The sequence below is a fragment of the Juglans microcarpa x Juglans regia genome, chromosome 8D (genome assembly GCF_004785595.1).
Source record: "Juglans microcarpa x Juglans regia isolate MS1-56 chromosome 8D, Jm3101_v1.0, whole genome shotgun sequence".
In the NCBI taxonomy this organism is placed as follows: domain Eukaryota; kingdom Viridiplantae; phylum Streptophyta; class Magnoliopsida; order Fagales; family Juglandaceae; genus Juglans; species Juglans microcarpa x Juglans regia.
In genome coordinates this window covers 2,839,064-2,854,376 of record NC_054608.1, presented here as the reverse complement: position 1 = coordinate 2,854,376, position 15,313 = coordinate 2,839,064, and the positions used below count along the sequence as shown (strand labels likewise).

Here is a 15,313-nt window from a genome sequence, read left to right as displayed (position 1 = left end):
ACTTTGCAAGGGTCGAAAGGAAGGAACTTTGTTTAGGAGAATATCTAGGAGAGATCTAGGATTGTTAAAAATATTATTTTTATTAAGTATTTTTCGTTATTATTATATATAACTAGGAGAGGTCTCCAATTGTCAAAAAAATATAATTTCTATTATTAGAATTTTTCTATATGATTATTTATAACTAGGAGAGATCTACGATTACTAAAATAATTGTTTTTATTGGTACCATTTTTTTTTTAGTATAATTTATTAAGAAAAATTTTTCTCATCAATCACTATTTATTAATTTACATCTCATATTTTTAAAAAAATATTCACACATCTTATTAAAAACATCACACATCTTATAAAAAAAATTAAAAATGTCCAGTGTATAATCTAATCAGTTGTTGATTTGTAAAAAAACTCATTTATTAATAATTTTTTCAGCTGGACTCAAAAGAAGGTGACTTTGACAGTAGCTCAACTTCTTATTGAAACAGGTAGATTCCTATTGAAACAAGTCAATACTCAATAGTCATTATCGACACTACTAGATCACATGCAATATAGGTAGACACCTGTGTTTTCCCTAAAAGGAACTTTGCCATTCTGCTCTAGTTCTCTAACTTATTCCCCCCTTTACACTTTCCTTAATTTCCAAAGGAAATTATCTGTACAAAATGTCACAGACTGATGATAAAATACAATCATTGTAAAATGAAACTGTGTCAAAAAAATTGAGACGTTTGATGTTGATAGTGGATGACAAATGTGGCTGTTATTTCTCGACGAGTTAGTGCAGCAGAGTCAGCAGACTGCAATCACGTGTACTGGACAAGTCTAGCCATCTAACACAATAATGCCCCTCCACCAACCAAATGGACGATAGACTATTAGCTGGCTCCGTTTAGGTGGGCAAATCCTCTCTAATTAATTTATTTAATCACATTTTATTTTTTTTTATTTTATTATTATAATTTTTTTAAATTTTTATATAAAATATAATAAATAATTTAATTTATTTAAATTTAAAAATAATAATATTAAAAAAATAATATTTTAACTATATTTTATTTAATTTTTATTTTTTATTTTAATTCATCTCGTACCATTTCAATCTACTGTCCAGATCCTAAATAAAACAAAATCAGATGGCGATGTTTGCATGCACTGTACACATGCACTGACGCACACACCTACCCCCTTATTTTATACCTTTTTTCTATTCACTTCTTGCATTTGATTAAAAATAAGAATATTAGGAAAGAAAATAATTTGTCTAAATTCCGTGATACTTTTTTGAGAAAAAGTAAAATTCATTAGAAAAAGTCTCACTTTTTATGACAACTCCTATTTTTTAAAAGGAAAAATTATATTTATAATTATAAAGTATAAGTGCCGTTAAATTTTTTTAAAAAAAATTAAATATGAGATTCATATAAAAAAAATTAATTTAATAAACTTTTTGTTTTAAAAGAATTACATGATAATTACGTAAGTATATAAAATTACTATTTTTCAAGAAACTTGCACGAGTATTGCACCTCCAACTTTAATATTTACATTACTTGTTTATAATCTGTCAAGCGGTTATATAAAAACTGCAGCTTTATACAGCTCTCAATTAACTCCCATTTATTATTTGTAGTAATGCTAGAAAGAAGTTATTGTAGTAGTGCATACTTTGCACTCAATAAATGACTGCTTTTAGTTCTCTATTTTTTTATTTTAGACTTGGGAGATATGTGGTCTAGATGATGCCACATCATGTGTACAAAATAGTTGCTCCCAACAGTAGTTTCTATTTATATTTATTCTTATTATTTTCGTTATTGGGTCTCCCACCCTTAAATCATGTATTCTCATGTTTATTAATTTTATTAATATAAAGATTGTTTTAAAAAAAAAAAACATGGATTTAAATTATTTAGTGCCACCCGACGAGAATTAGTCTATTTTCTACTATGTTCATTAGAAAAAGGATATGTATCTATGCAGAAGTCTGGCAAAAGCCACGTAGTGACATTATCCACAACTAATCAAAAATTGAAGCCATTGGTTATGACGTACCACCAACATTTAGCTCCACCACCAATCAAATTTGTTAACTTCTCTCAATTTGAAATGAATGTGTGGATGCAACGTTTTGACAAAGATTTGAGACTTTGGAGCATGAGAATCACAGTCCACATGAACCAAACTATGAACTACAATTCCCCACATGGTGAGGTGTAAAAGATGAAGAAGAAGATTGTGTGTGTTATGCATCTTCCATGGCCTGCCATTGTGCTTGCTATGCTTTCTTCCTATCACCACAGAGGGATTTCCTCGACAAAACAAAGTTTAAACCATCATGCAGATCCAGTCCTGTTCTCCTTTCTTCCATAAACAATACTGGAGTCTCCTACAATCCTCTTGTCTATGAGGTGCTCTTCTCTTTCTTATTTCTATCTTAATATGGAATGTACTTCATACAATGGCAATGTCGCTAAGAGTTGAAAAAGGCAGACATACAATCGACGCCCGAATGCCTTCTGGGTTTGAGTTCTTAGGTACTTCTTAGTTGCCAGCTTGAGCAGTGCTCTATCTGGTAATGCTGTCAAAGATACGCTTATAGCCCCAGAACAATAGTTTGGTTTCAGAATGTTGGAGTTAACATGGACTAAAATGTGTAGTTGTTGTGTAGTTTTTAAAAATGGTTGATTCTCTTACATTTCTAGTTCCAACCCAATTTTGAAATTTAACAAGCCCTTCCCCTATATATCTGTCTCCAGTCTTACATTGTATTTCAATTATGCATTTCCGGATCCTTTCATTTTGTATGCCCAATAAAATAGCTTAACAATTTAAACATGATCCAATCTCTGAATCTGTCTTGAGGTTTGCTTATTTGTTCCAAAACCATGATTGCTTGTTTGAAGCAGCGCAAACACAAGATGGTTATGTTCATTTTGCAGCAGTTATTAATTGGTGTTCTTAGTTGCCTAATTGGGTCATATTCTTAATGACAGACTGCTAGGCTTTTGGGTCCTCCGGCAAGATTCGAAGCGTCAAAGCTGAAAGTAATTTACATGGGAGAAGACTTGAACAAGTATTCAGGAATTATTCCAAGAACCTACATCCTTTCCCACTGTGACTTCACTGCTAACTTAACCTTAACTATCTCTAATGTCATCAACCTTGATCAGGTATTTATTTACTAAACTTAATCTGCAAATAAGTAAACATGACCACTTTTAATTTTGTTTCTGTGTGTCCATGGCAGTTGAATGGATGGTATAATAAGGATGATGTAGTTGCAGAATGGAAGAAAGTGAACGATCAAATGTGTCTTCATGTCCATTGCTTTGTCAGTGGTCCCAATCCCCTGCTAGACCTGGCTGCTGAGTTTAGATACCACATATTCTCGAAGGAATTGCCTTTGGTGAGTCTGGTTTCTATAATTTCTACTTGCCATATCTCATTTGTTGTCAAAGGGACTTCAGATTAACTAGCTAGGACAAATCTAGTAGATGTTTGACATGGCAACCCAAAATAGCAGAAAGTGTTATGCAACTTTTGCTGAGCCAATAGGCTTATTAACTGCAAAACTAAAAACAAAATGTCTCTCGTTTATTTGCAGTAATGAATATATGGACCTTAGACAGCAAGGTCTAGATGGCATAGACACCATCTATCATCAGCCTTACACCGACACCTTTCCCTCATCATGATAGTCTTTGCAGACGTGAATATTTTTCTACTTTGTGCTTATACACCATAAAAATGCTAAATGGCTGTTGATGCAAACCAGGTGCTCAAAGCTGTACTACATGGAGATTCAGTACTTTTTGGAGAGCATCCGGAGTTACTCAATGCTTTGGTGAGGGTATATTTCCATTCTAGTTTGCGAAACTACAATCGGACAGAATGTTGGGGTCCTCTAAAGAATGCTGCAGAGGTAAATTCATACATCAAATATTGTACTCAATCTCCTCCTGTTAGTAAATATGTCTGTTGGAGTGGAGTCTAGATATAGTTTTCAATCTCTTCTTGAAGAATACTCATCAAGGTCTAATTGAAATGTCAATATCCAATGATGAAAACTTGCTTTGTAAGTTACAAGAACTTGAAATCGAAACTTTAAATATGACATGAAAAGAGAGAATTATCATATTATCTTATTTTATAATTAATTTCTCAGGGAAGACAAGGGGACCAAACCCAAGGGTTATTAAGTGGAAGTGAAGATGGTTTAAAGCAGAAGTGGAGACGCCCAAAATCCATCATCCAAGCTCTTTTTGCCTTCCTTCTTTGAAGTACTGCACATAACAGGCCGGCAGCTTAAATCATAAACGGTTTTTCTAATCTTCATGCCACAGAGGCAGCAAATTTCAGGTGACTGGGCCAAAATCAGGATTCATTATTCTTGGTGAAGCCCTTAAGAAGCTCTTAGGGGAAGTGATAAAGGCCAAGATCACATAAGAAATGTGGAAGTACTTGATTCTTTACAATTCACACACTCATTCAAATGGAATATTGACACACAATTCTTGTGTAACTGAGACGATTTTCTTTATTTGTTGAATCAGAAAAGGCCTGATGTCTTTGGTTGGATTTTTGTATATGTGTCAATTATATTCTATCTCAAAGGAAGCTCAAGATGTGATTACTATTCATGCTAAGTTTCATTTATTTGTTGTTCATCAGAGGTCATTATATCTATGATCTCAATGAGAGTTTCATGTGTGGGACTTGCACATTCTAAACCTGTATAAATCATTTTCCATTCAGGAAACTAATTACCCTATTAACCACCAAGTCGTTTTTGTATCGATCAACTTATTAACTGCCATGTCTTAATTCACACCAATAATCATTTTTGTTGGTACTTGATCATGAGTTAAGGATAAGTTCACCTCCGGAACCCCTTGTATATACATGATAGCCTCATGATAATGTAGAATTCCCATTTTCTTCATGACTGATGATTTTTCATTCCCTAAACTATCACCCTTAGTCGGCTAATTAAACTAAAAGGCAGCTTGATTACCGGCGTCATTGAAAATTAAAGTCTCCATGATCTTTTCCATCCACCAAAAAAAAGTTAATATGATTTGTTTGCTTCTTTTTCTTGAAGTATATATAATCTGTGAAAGAAACTATACATGGAAATCATATGCTGCAACACATGAATGAGGAACCTGTTTGTAAGTTTGTAATACACTACATAAAACCAGACGAAAGGAAGCAAATCGAAGGCAGTTGCATTTGAATCTGGGAAAACTTAAATCGATAGATTTGGACTGAACATTAATATCATATGATTTGTAATTGTTCACCATTAAAGAACTCGATCTTTGATATGGATTTGTCTAGAGTCTCTTATATATGGGTTCATAAAAGTTTGAGAATTAACACCTTGGGAGTAGTTTCTCAAAGACTAGCTATGAACTGGACCAAAAACTTCATATGTACCTAATGTGAGAGTCACTCACTCTATCGTTCACGCCAATTAAATATGCGTATATATTTCAATATTAATAAGATCCGTCCAAAACTATATACTTTAGACCTAATGATTTTTTAAATATATATATATATATATATATATATATATATATATAAGTCAGTCTTTTTCTGGTCTAATTTTCCTTTTGCTTGATCAGGTAACGTTCAAAGAACCATTAACAGCACAATAATCACAAGGAAAACTCGACCTAAGCTTGAAGAAAGAGCTCCAAAGAGAGAGTTTACCTTAATAATTCTAGATCATATACTAATCATTAGTTCCTTGTTTTTTGTTTCTTTAGTTGGATGAATGTAGAACTTGAGTCTTTAGGAAGCTTTTATCTTGACCTCATCTTCTTTATGTGATGCTGAAAACAGTTTACCTTCCCAGTCTTTGATGGTCATTTAGCCTCGTTTGTTTTTACAATTTCTCTCAATTGTTCTCATCTAATTATTACAACTTTTTCAAATTCTTATACAAAATAAAATAAATAATTTAACTTTTTCAAATCACAAAATAAAAATAATATTAAAAAAATTATATTCTAATACTATTTTATTCAACTTTTAACTTTAATCTCAACTCATCCCATCTACAAGAATAAAGAGACCCTATTTTGGTGCCTCGACCATACCTTATGGGTAGAGTTATATACTTTAGCACACTAGCTCTTAGTTTCTCTTTCCACTTAGGGAAAGCTCGTCAGGTTTATTCTCTTAAAGGTTCTATTTATTAATTTTATTTATTGCATAATGGCTACGTAGTGTTTTATTGAGTTCATCAACAGTAGTTAATTAGTGTAAAATCCCTACATACAGACATATATAATGAAGATATATATATATATACACACACACGTGTAAACCGTTCAAAGGGAACAGAGGAAAAAAGGCAAATGCTCAAAACATGAGCAATTAAGGAACAAAAAAGAACAAATATGGTACATCAATATATGCGGATATGTGCAATAAGCAGTTCATCTCGAAATAAACCAGCTGAACATCATAGACAAACCGTAATCCAAAGTCCCTACCAATTATTGAACAAGTAATCTCATGATCTGATGCAAAATCCTGAGAAAAGAAATATTCATAAGCTGTACCAGCACATATAATCCACACTCCAATAGTTCAAAATGACCGATTGGGCTTGGAGGAGGAAGAAGAAGAAGAAGAAGATTTGGCTTTTGCGAAATCAACCAGATCTTTGAAAAGAGCATCTTCTGGATTAGCTGGTTTGGGTGGAGCAGATGGATTAAGAGAGAGATTCTGAGTATGTCCCACTAAGCTGTCATAAGAGGAACCAGATCCGCCACTTGAATGAGACCCACCACCAGAATAAGTTTGTTGTTCGAAAAATTGTTGTCTCTGATTATACTTGGAAGGTGGGGGTGGAAGGGAAGCAGGAGACTGAGCATCCCAAGGAGCGGGAGGCAATGGATCTGCAGATTTGCTCAAGGAAGCTGGCGCATCATATACAGGCCGTCCAGTAAACATAGGCATTGATGCGGTGGGATTAATGGTGTCATTTGGAGAGGGAGACGAGAGTGTAGGAGCCAATGGTGGGGTGGAAGTTCTGTTATATTGATCTGGAGCTGCAAGAGATGTCGGTTCTGATGTTTGACGGGATTCTTCAGATTTGTAGACATCACCACTGAGATAATCAATCATGCCAGCATCTGTGGCAATGGGCTTCTTTGATGAGGGTGGCGGAGGGAGAACTGGACTGACTCGCACTGGTTCAGTCCTTGAGATGGCTGGTTTCCTGCATGGTAAAACCAAAGTTACTCACATGTTAAGTGAGAGTAGCCCCAGTTTCGCCCACACATAAGTATGAGCCTAACAGATTCAAAAAAAAAAAAGGAAAATTCATGACTAAAATCGTAAAGAGACCCTTCTAAAATAGTCACCTATGAGCTAGCTGGGCAAAATCATCTTCCGGTTCATCATCTTCATGGTTCACATGCACAAACGGCACAACCGGTGTTTCAGTTTCTCTTCCTCCTACATTAGAGGCTCCTTTCGCTATGTCATCATGTCGACGAAGTACACGCTGCAAATTATCATTCAATGCCAATCCCTGACAAAGAAGCTCCTCGTCTCTGTAAGGGAAAATACTGCTGGTCAGAGTCATCGGTTTAACATGAAAAAGAACTCTTAAAATTTTAAATTAAATTCTCACACTGTATTATTCACAAGAAGCATGACACGATGTTGGTAAGAACGGCACTGATCAGCAAGGTCAACAATTAATTCTTGCTTCACACCCTGCCACAATACAGAATATAGAGATCCCATAGATGATAGATCGGTCAGCATGCATTCTGTTCAGCAGGCATCCATAAGCTAGGAATATCTACCAATCTGCACTATTTAAGAAAATACAAATATGGGCCTCTCTTATCTCTCCCAGGATATGCTTTTCAGTAATTTATCCACTGAGCAAAATCTCTCTCCATCCCTTAAGATTAATATTACAGTCATTTCATTCAAGTGTATACATAAATGGAAAAACTGCCATGAAAACCCAACTTTTATTTGAGATTTAGGCCTCGTTTGGTTCCACAACTGAGATGAGATGAAAGATCTGTGAATAATAGTGTAATAGTGAGATAGTTTGTGAATAATAGTGAAATGATTTGAGTTAAAATGTTTTATAGGGTTTTGGGAAAGGAGAGAGAAAAAATTGAATAAAAATATTATGAAATAAAAATATTGTTAGAATATAATTTTTTAATATTATTTTTGTTTTGGGATTTGAAAAAGTTGAATCGTTTTTTTTTTATATGCAAAAAAATTGAATATTTTTGTATTTTGTTTGGAAGTTTGGGAAAGCTGTAATGATTGGGTAATGATTAGATGAAAAAGTTAAAAATTTGAAATTGAAAAGTATTTGTGTTTAAATGGTGTTTGGATTTTTTTTTTATAAGTAAAAATGGTGTTTGGATGTTGAGATGGGATGGAATGAGATGGGTTGAGACCATCTGTGAAACCAAACGGGGGCCTTAGGTTTCTATCATGGTGATGATCCAAAAATCCAAGATCCCGGTAGCCACCAGAAAATTGATTAGAAATTACATAAATATAAAAAGAAAGTATATGCAGAAGTAGACTGCATGTGGGAACAAATAATTTATGAACAAGCAACAAATCATATATTCAGAAGATAACTGACAAAACAAGTTCAGTTGTAATCTACTTACTGACAAAAAAAAAAAGGATCAGTTGTAATCCTTCAAAGAGCAGACATTACCTCAGGTTTACGGGGATCCAAGGCACCAAGCATATCATTTAACACATCAGCCAGTCCCTGAGCATTTTGAATCTCTGACAAGCTAATGATAAAAGAAAAAAAAAAATTTAAGGCAGCATACCCTGTGTAAACTGTTTAACAAACTGCATTTTGACATAGACACAAACAAATGCTGAGCTCTACTTTGTCAATATATTTTTTGAAAGTGGATAGGTGAAATATTAACGCATATATAGATTAAAATATTATATGTGTAGAGAAAGGAAAAGCTCATAATCTAACTATTTCATATTTAGGATTGTTCTGTTTAATGAGTCATTTCAAACTTGTACCTTTATTGGAGCAATTTAGGTCATATGTTCATGATCTAAGCAATAAAACTAACGATAAATGGATAAAGAAATCATTTCTTTTTATAAGTGATAAAGAAATAAATTTTAACCTGAGTTATATAACTTTGCTTCATTATTCATCATAAAAGCGAATCGAGTTAAAGGAATTTGAATGCATATTGTTAATTTCTCTCACGTTAGCAATATGTTGATATCATATATGCATTATGCACAAATATGCAATCATAAATCAACCAAAGGCAATAGAACCTGAGGATCAATTATTACTTCATTGTGAGGTAGCAAGAAGTAATGAATCAAATTATTTTCATCAAAGTTAACAGTCATTTTTGTAGGGTAGTTCATCTTTTGATGCGTCTTTTAAAAAAGAGGCATTTCGCTCAAATGAGAGGTAATAATTTCATCTTTTTACACATGTTTTCATCAAAGCTGATTTTAAGAATCAAGAATATCTCTAAATCATACTTTTCAGATATTACCTGAGGACAGAAGCATCAGACTGAAGAGAGGCCTGAATAGCAGCATCCTCATATGCAGAGGCGTGATGAACTATTGGCTGGCTTTGCGGTGGAGTAAACAATGGTACACTGTTCTCTTCTCGTGGTGGAAATTCAACTCCAGCAGCCTGTCAATTACCAAATTCAGGTACATGAAAGAAGGAATATAGATTGAAGGACATTCAATAAATGATTAATAAGCAAAAGGGCATTCAATAAACAAAAAAAAAAAAAAAAAATGGTTTTTTAATTATCAAAGCAGGAACTAATATAAGTTCATACATGGAAGATAAATAAAGGCAACCAGCCAAAACTTGTTGAACACGTCAACCACAACCTCCCCTCCAAAACTGCAATTCATGTCTTTCATTCAAGCAGAAAACATCATACATGCACACAACTCTAATATGGTGAGAGTGGAAAATGTATTCCATAATGGACTAAGAATTGAAAACATAGGCACCAAACAAATACAGCTGCAAACAATGTTGAATCCCCACAATTACTCTAATGATCCCATGGATTGAAATAACTGAAAAAAACAGCCTTTTAACCATTTAGAAGCATGTACGATGAACCGTGTAATTATGTGTTAATTTGAGCAGGAAGTATGAAGTCCAACAGATTCAGACAGAGACACACTTTTGTTCATGGGTGACTATATTAGTTTTTTCCAGAAAAATAAAGTGTGTGCACAACATAACGTGAAAAGCTCCAAAGCGAAAATGCTTCTTACTCCTAAAATGAAATGCAGGTAATTAAAAGCACCTAAAACTTAAGCCAAAAGGACCACAAAAAAGACCAAATTTAAAAAAAATGATTACCTATAAGAGATATATATATATATATATATATATATAGAGAGAGAGAGAGAGAGAGAGAGAGAGAGATGTTTGATCCACGAAAAAATTTTACAAAAGTAAAATCACAAACTAATGTGGTTTATTGTAGTACGTCATATTGCAAAGCTATTTTTAGTGTGAAGTAAATCTAACATATCATATCTAGCCACATTAGTTTGTGAACTCTCTTTATGAACTTATCACTTCTAAAAAAAAAGCACCAAAAACATAAGGAAAATGCTATTTGTATTTACAATTTTTATTTTCATAACAATATGTGCTGACGTATCAGCTATTGATATGCTAAAGATTATAAAATTTGAAATTCAAAATTTGAATTTAAAAAGAAAACTAGTTAAATGGATCTTGTATGTAAAATTATAGGTACACGTAGCACTACTCAAGACATAATGCACAAACTCTTTTTTGCAAAGTGCCAATTTGTAATTGAATTAATAAAAATAACAGATGGATCTGAGCTGATTAGAATTTAGTGGTATACCGGCTTTATTCTTACAATATAGTACACTGTACAAAAGTATGCCTTCCCATAATAAAAGCAACCCCCCCCCCCTTTAACAAATGTATGCCTTCCCATAATAAACGCCCGGGGGGGGGGGGGGGGGGGGGGGGGGGGCCTTTTAGTGGGGAAATCCTTTTTCAATTGGAAAATGTAACAAATGTATGTGAAACAAAAACGACTTACCATTTAAATAGTGTGCAGATTTATTTGTTCAAGGAAAACTTTACTCTCAAGCAATTTTGCGCACCGGAGCGCACCAACAGGTACAGCTGTACCGTGAAACAGTGCGTTTCAATTTTAATTCAGTGAAGGAAAAAATACCAACGCACCGTTTAGTCCCACCTTCTCCTCCATTCTCGCCCATTTGCCTTCCTTCTCTCTCTCTCTCCATTCTACTCCGTTCTCTTCACTTCAGCAATGTCGATTCTCATTCTCTCCTCCGTCAAATTCCATTTTGGCAAAAGTTAGTATGTGGAACCAACGAGAGCGAAAAGGACAGAGGACAGCACTCTCAACTCTTTGGGAAGTTTATTCAGGAGAAAAGGCAGGTAGAATTTCCAATAAACACAGACCATTGAAAATGCAAATTGAGACTATCCAATTTGGAAGTGAGAAAGTATGAGTTCCTCAACATAAAACCATTCTGATTTGCCCCAAGTTATTTGTCCAAAAGGAAAAGCAGGGAGGTTTTTGCCCAGGAGTGCCGAATTCATAATTCATTACTGTTGGGTCTTTGTGTCCATAGGAATCCAACTGCTCTAATGCATCGTTTTGCCTTTATATAAAATTAAAGGAGATTTGGGGGAGATGAAGGATTGAGTGGCCTGCGTTGAGGAAGGGAGATAAAGCTGCTTCTCTTTCTATTCTCTTCGAGTCTTCGTTTACCCTTCTCTTTCTTCTTTCTTTCCTTCTTTCTTTTTCTTTGCTTCTTCTTTTTTTTTTTTGTTTATTTATTTAAGTACTATCTGACAAAATAGTCCACCTAGGCAATTGGTACGCAGTTGGTACCCCAAACCGCTTATACGTAGAAGAACTGTTACCAAAAATAGAGCATTGCTTCAGGTTTTTTACAGCTTTATTGTTCCAAAAATTTACTAGCATTATATTAAATTATGGATCTATTATTAGTTAACAGTTTTGTACTATGGAACTTATGAAAAGAAAAAAAATGTTATATGGTCTTATGGTCACCGAGGATTCAGAGAAAATATCTTGCATGGTAGAAAGCCAATCTAGCAGACCCAAAGAACAACACTGAATTGACAAGTATTGAAAATGTATGCCTTACTCTGATCAGAAGCATGCACACTTCATGCCTAGGCCCAATTAGGCCTCAGCGCTTAAAGTGCACCTGATGCTTTCTAGTTTTACACATAACTGAAGCTTGCAATATATACAAACAAGCTTGACTGAGAAAAAAAGAAATAAGGATATGATAAAGCAATCACCTGCAGTTCATTGTATGCTGCATGGTATTGGGGATACCTTCCTCTTGGTCCACCAAAAGCTTCTTGCCATGCATCTATTAAAATTAGGATCTTTTCCCTCACATTCAAGTCTGGCTGAAAAATTAAACCAGAAACATAGTAAACAACATGAATCCTAGACGCAGATGCGAGGATGTTAGGCAACAAGTCAACAACAGAAGCAAGATACAAATCACCAGAAAATAAATATTGTACACACCTTCTTCTTTACTATCTTAACCATTTCATGTAAGATATCACGCTCAATGATCTGCTGAAATACATTCTCGCCACAATTTTTGCTGAGCGCCTCCAATGCCTAAATCAGAACATCCCAATGCAAAACCACAAAGTCAGTTGCTCTAGAAAATATCAAAGTCAGATGATATCTGACTCATGTATTTTAAACATAGTTAAGACAACAGCAAAGCATAATACATTCAATGCCAACTAATCAACAGGCTTGACACCTATATGTTGGCACTGCAGCATATACCAAGTAAACAGTGACTTTAGATCACACTTGGTAAACATTTGAACCAACAAACAGAAATGCTGTAATCTTGCAAATTTTGACTTTAAATAATCATGCACAAAATATCTGTCTAAAAAGTCTGGAAAGAAAAATACTAACAAAAAGAGCCAGAAGTTGAATCTTAGGATTTTTGCTGCCTAGGCGCTTCTTGAGTATCTTCAAGGCCTCCTTTGCTTGCCTGCAATATTCAACAATAATCCAGAGCAAAAACAAAAATGGGTGCGATTTTAATAAAAGTTGTGAATAATTTAATAAAGAGTACAGTGAAAATAAAGTCACAACGAGATGATTGAGAATGGAGCTCCAAATTGGGGACCAGGAAAAATTCAGTCCATCCCAAAATTAGCAGGTATAATGTTCACACATTTGGAATGATCATTCAATAATCAATGAAATGGGAAAAACTATGTTGAATAATATACGACTGCCTTCAATGAAGTTGTAAACCCACCATCTATCATATTAAGTAAAAAACTTTTTTATTTATCGATAGTAAGTAAACAATTAACCAGACCCAAGTTATAAGAAGAGAAAAATGCACTCATCACAAACTAGTGGTGAGGGAAACTCACCGGCTAGGAATATTTCAACTTTGAAATCTCAAGATTCTAAATGAGCAAGTAAATCTCAGTCTTAACCAAGTGAAATGCCCATATACACCTCCAACAATTAACAAAGAATTATTGTTAGTAAATGTGCACTCTTTGGTGCCTAGATTGTCTTGCTTAAGTTTTGACCATTATCTTATCAAAAAATATTTTTGGAGTTTTCTACCAGAAAAATTAAGCCAAGCAGGCGTACTATTTGTGTGGTTATGTCTTTATCATTGTAATGCATGGAAGATTGTGCAGTTTTCTATTATATGGAACATAATCTAAGCATTAGGATAATGTGTGCATAAAGTCCTATTCAGATCATAATGAAGCCTTGATTAGTTAAAGAAATATTTATTTTTATTCCTATATAAGTCTTGAATATGTGAAATTGAATGTCTTCCTTTTTCCCCGTATAACAATCTTGTATAGGATTAACATTGTCTTTTTTGAGCCAATATATTTAAGTTAAAACTAAAACACCTTGTGAAGCTTTTTCTAATTATTCTGTGGGCATCCCTTTCATTGTCATACATCCAGCGCACATGACTTTCTATTAACCTCAGAAGCACATTCTAAGACAGATGATTAAATAATCTCAATTGCACTAACAGAAATCGTGCTTTCTAGAGATCTAAGTTACCCCAGATTTGCAAAAAGATTACAGCCAAGATATTAGAAAAAACAAAAAAAACAAAAAGAAAGGAAGAGGATGATACCCAGGATCCATGTTAATAATATCGCACAACTCAATGTTTATTGCCCAGTCTGGACCAATCAACATGTCGCTCGTTGCCCTCTCAGCAAAGGCTGCAGCATTACTAGCCATGTTGAGACAATTCCTTTGTCCTCCAAATTCCTAAGACACAAACCCTCCACAAGTTCAATCATACAATTCAATCCACTACATAAGATTTTAGTAGCTGAATTCAAACGATTCAATCCATACTGGCCGATTAGCACTAATCAGAATTTTCGTCAGTCACTCCCCCTAATTTCTCAAAAGTTAATTGACCGTGAACCTACAATAACTAAACTCAAGAATATCACAATTTGATATAAAACATCAATTAATCATGATTTTGACCCAAAGAAAAAGAAATCATGAATCACCCAGATGATAATCGAAGCCAAAGAACTTCACTTTGTCTTAGTAAAACGTATGAAGACAAAAGAACTTTATCCTGGTTACTTCTAAAAATATATCCCAGTAAATATCACGATTAAAAAAACCCACATCCACTAGAGCACGACAAGCTCGGATCATCAACAAATTACTTTCAAAACCAGACTAACTCAAATATCCTCTCCAAACAGAAAACCCACAAGAATTTGACCCCAAAAACCAAAAGCCATTTAATCATTACAAAAATAAAAGAAAACGAAACCAAAATCCAAATTATTTGATTACCCAGATTCCAAATCCTGTAAAATTGAAGCACCCTCAAGCTATTACCCCCCTCCCCGGCCCCCAAAGTTCACATAAAGATCAAATGGAAAACAATGGAATCAAAACTGTAGTCCAGAATACTCTGGTCTAGGATCTTAAGGGAGCTTACCTGTCAAAGCCCACGAGAAGAAGAAAATCAAAAGGGATGCCGATGATATCAATATGCAATGGGTCAATAATAGAGAGAGAATGAGTTTACGAAGCGGTTTTATTGTGCCTCTCTCTTCTGGGGGGTGGTGGGCTTGTTTGGTTTGACGTGTTTGGTTGGTGGTATTTTCTGTATGTAAGTGGGAACTTGGACTTTCTAGTTTCTACTTCCAATATTT

The 15,313-nt window shown here is 34.3% G+C and overlaps 2 protein-coding genes across 3 annotated transcripts; one reads left to right on the top strand and one right to left on the bottom strand.

The window, feature by feature from the left end:
* Positions 1 to 2,209: 2,209 nt before the first annotated feature.
* Positions 2,210 to 4,581, top strand: LOC121242760 (magnesium dechelatase SGRL, chloroplastic-like). Its single transcript, XM_041140710.1, has 5 exons — positions 2,210 to 2,411; positions 2,997 to 3,173; positions 3,251 to 3,409; positions 3,779 to 3,925; positions 4,169 to 4,581. Exons 1-5 carry the CDS (start codon positions 2,259 to 2,261, stop codon positions 4,280 to 4,282), a joined length of 750 nt encoding a protein of 249 aa, XP_040996644.1. The 5' UTR covers positions 2,210 to 2,258; the 3' UTR covers positions 4,283 to 4,581.
* A 1,782-nt stretch (positions 4,582 to 6,363) lies between these two features.
* Positions 6,364 to 15,285, bottom strand: LOC121242759 (TOM1-like protein 3). Of its 2 annotated transcripts, XM_041140709.1 has the most exons (11): positions 15,097 to 15,285; positions 14,487 to 14,559; positions 14,257 to 14,396; positions 13,044 to 13,122; positions 12,630 to 12,728; positions 12,392 to 12,505; positions 9,561 to 9,706; positions 8,729 to 8,810; positions 7,658 to 7,743; positions 7,386 to 7,577; positions 6,364 to 7,240 (listed from the first exon to the last, which is right to left on the bottom strand). In XM_041140709.1, the coding sequence occupies exons 3-11, from the start codon at positions 14,364 to 14,366 to the stop codon at positions 6,607 to 6,609; spliced, it is 1,542 nt and encodes a 513-aa protein (XP_040996643.1). In that variant the 5' UTR covers positions 14,367 to 14,396; positions 14,487 to 14,559; positions 15,097 to 15,285; the 3' UTR covers positions 6,364 to 6,606. The 2 variants fall into 2 exon arrangements, with proteins under 2 accessions (XP_040996643.1, XP_040996642.1); XM_041140708.1 differs by lacking the exon at positions 14,487 to 14,559.
* Between the last annotated feature and the right edge of the window lie 28 nt (positions 15,286 to 15,313).

Excerpts from the sequence above, each read along its gene's own strand:
- LOC121242760 (XM_041140710.1), top strand. The coding sequence starts at position 2,259 with ATGGCCTGCCATTGTGCTTGCTATGCTTTCTTCCTATCACCACAGAGG. Across the intron at positions 3,174-3,250 it reads ATGTCATCAACCTTGATCAG|TTGAATGGATGGTATAATAA; the intron begins GTATTTATTTAC and ends TGTCCATGGCAG. Across the intron at positions 3,410-3,778 it reads TCTCGAAGGAATTGCCTTTG|GTGCTCAAAGCTGTACTACA; the intron begins GTGAGTCTGGTT and ends GATGCAAACCAG.
- LOC121242759 (XM_041140709.1), bottom strand. The coding sequence starts at position 14,366 with ATGGCTAGTAATGCTGCAGCCTTTGCTGAGAGGGCAACGAGCGACATG. Across the intron at positions 7,744-8,728 it reads TGGATCCCCGTAAACCTGAG|GGTGTGAAGCAAGAATTAAT; the intron begins GTAATGTCTGCT and ends GTATTGTGGCAG. Across the intron at positions 7,241-7,385 it reads TTTGCCCAGCTAGCTCATAG|GAAACCAGCCATCTCAAGGA; the intron begins GTGACTATTTTA and ends TTTACCATGCAG.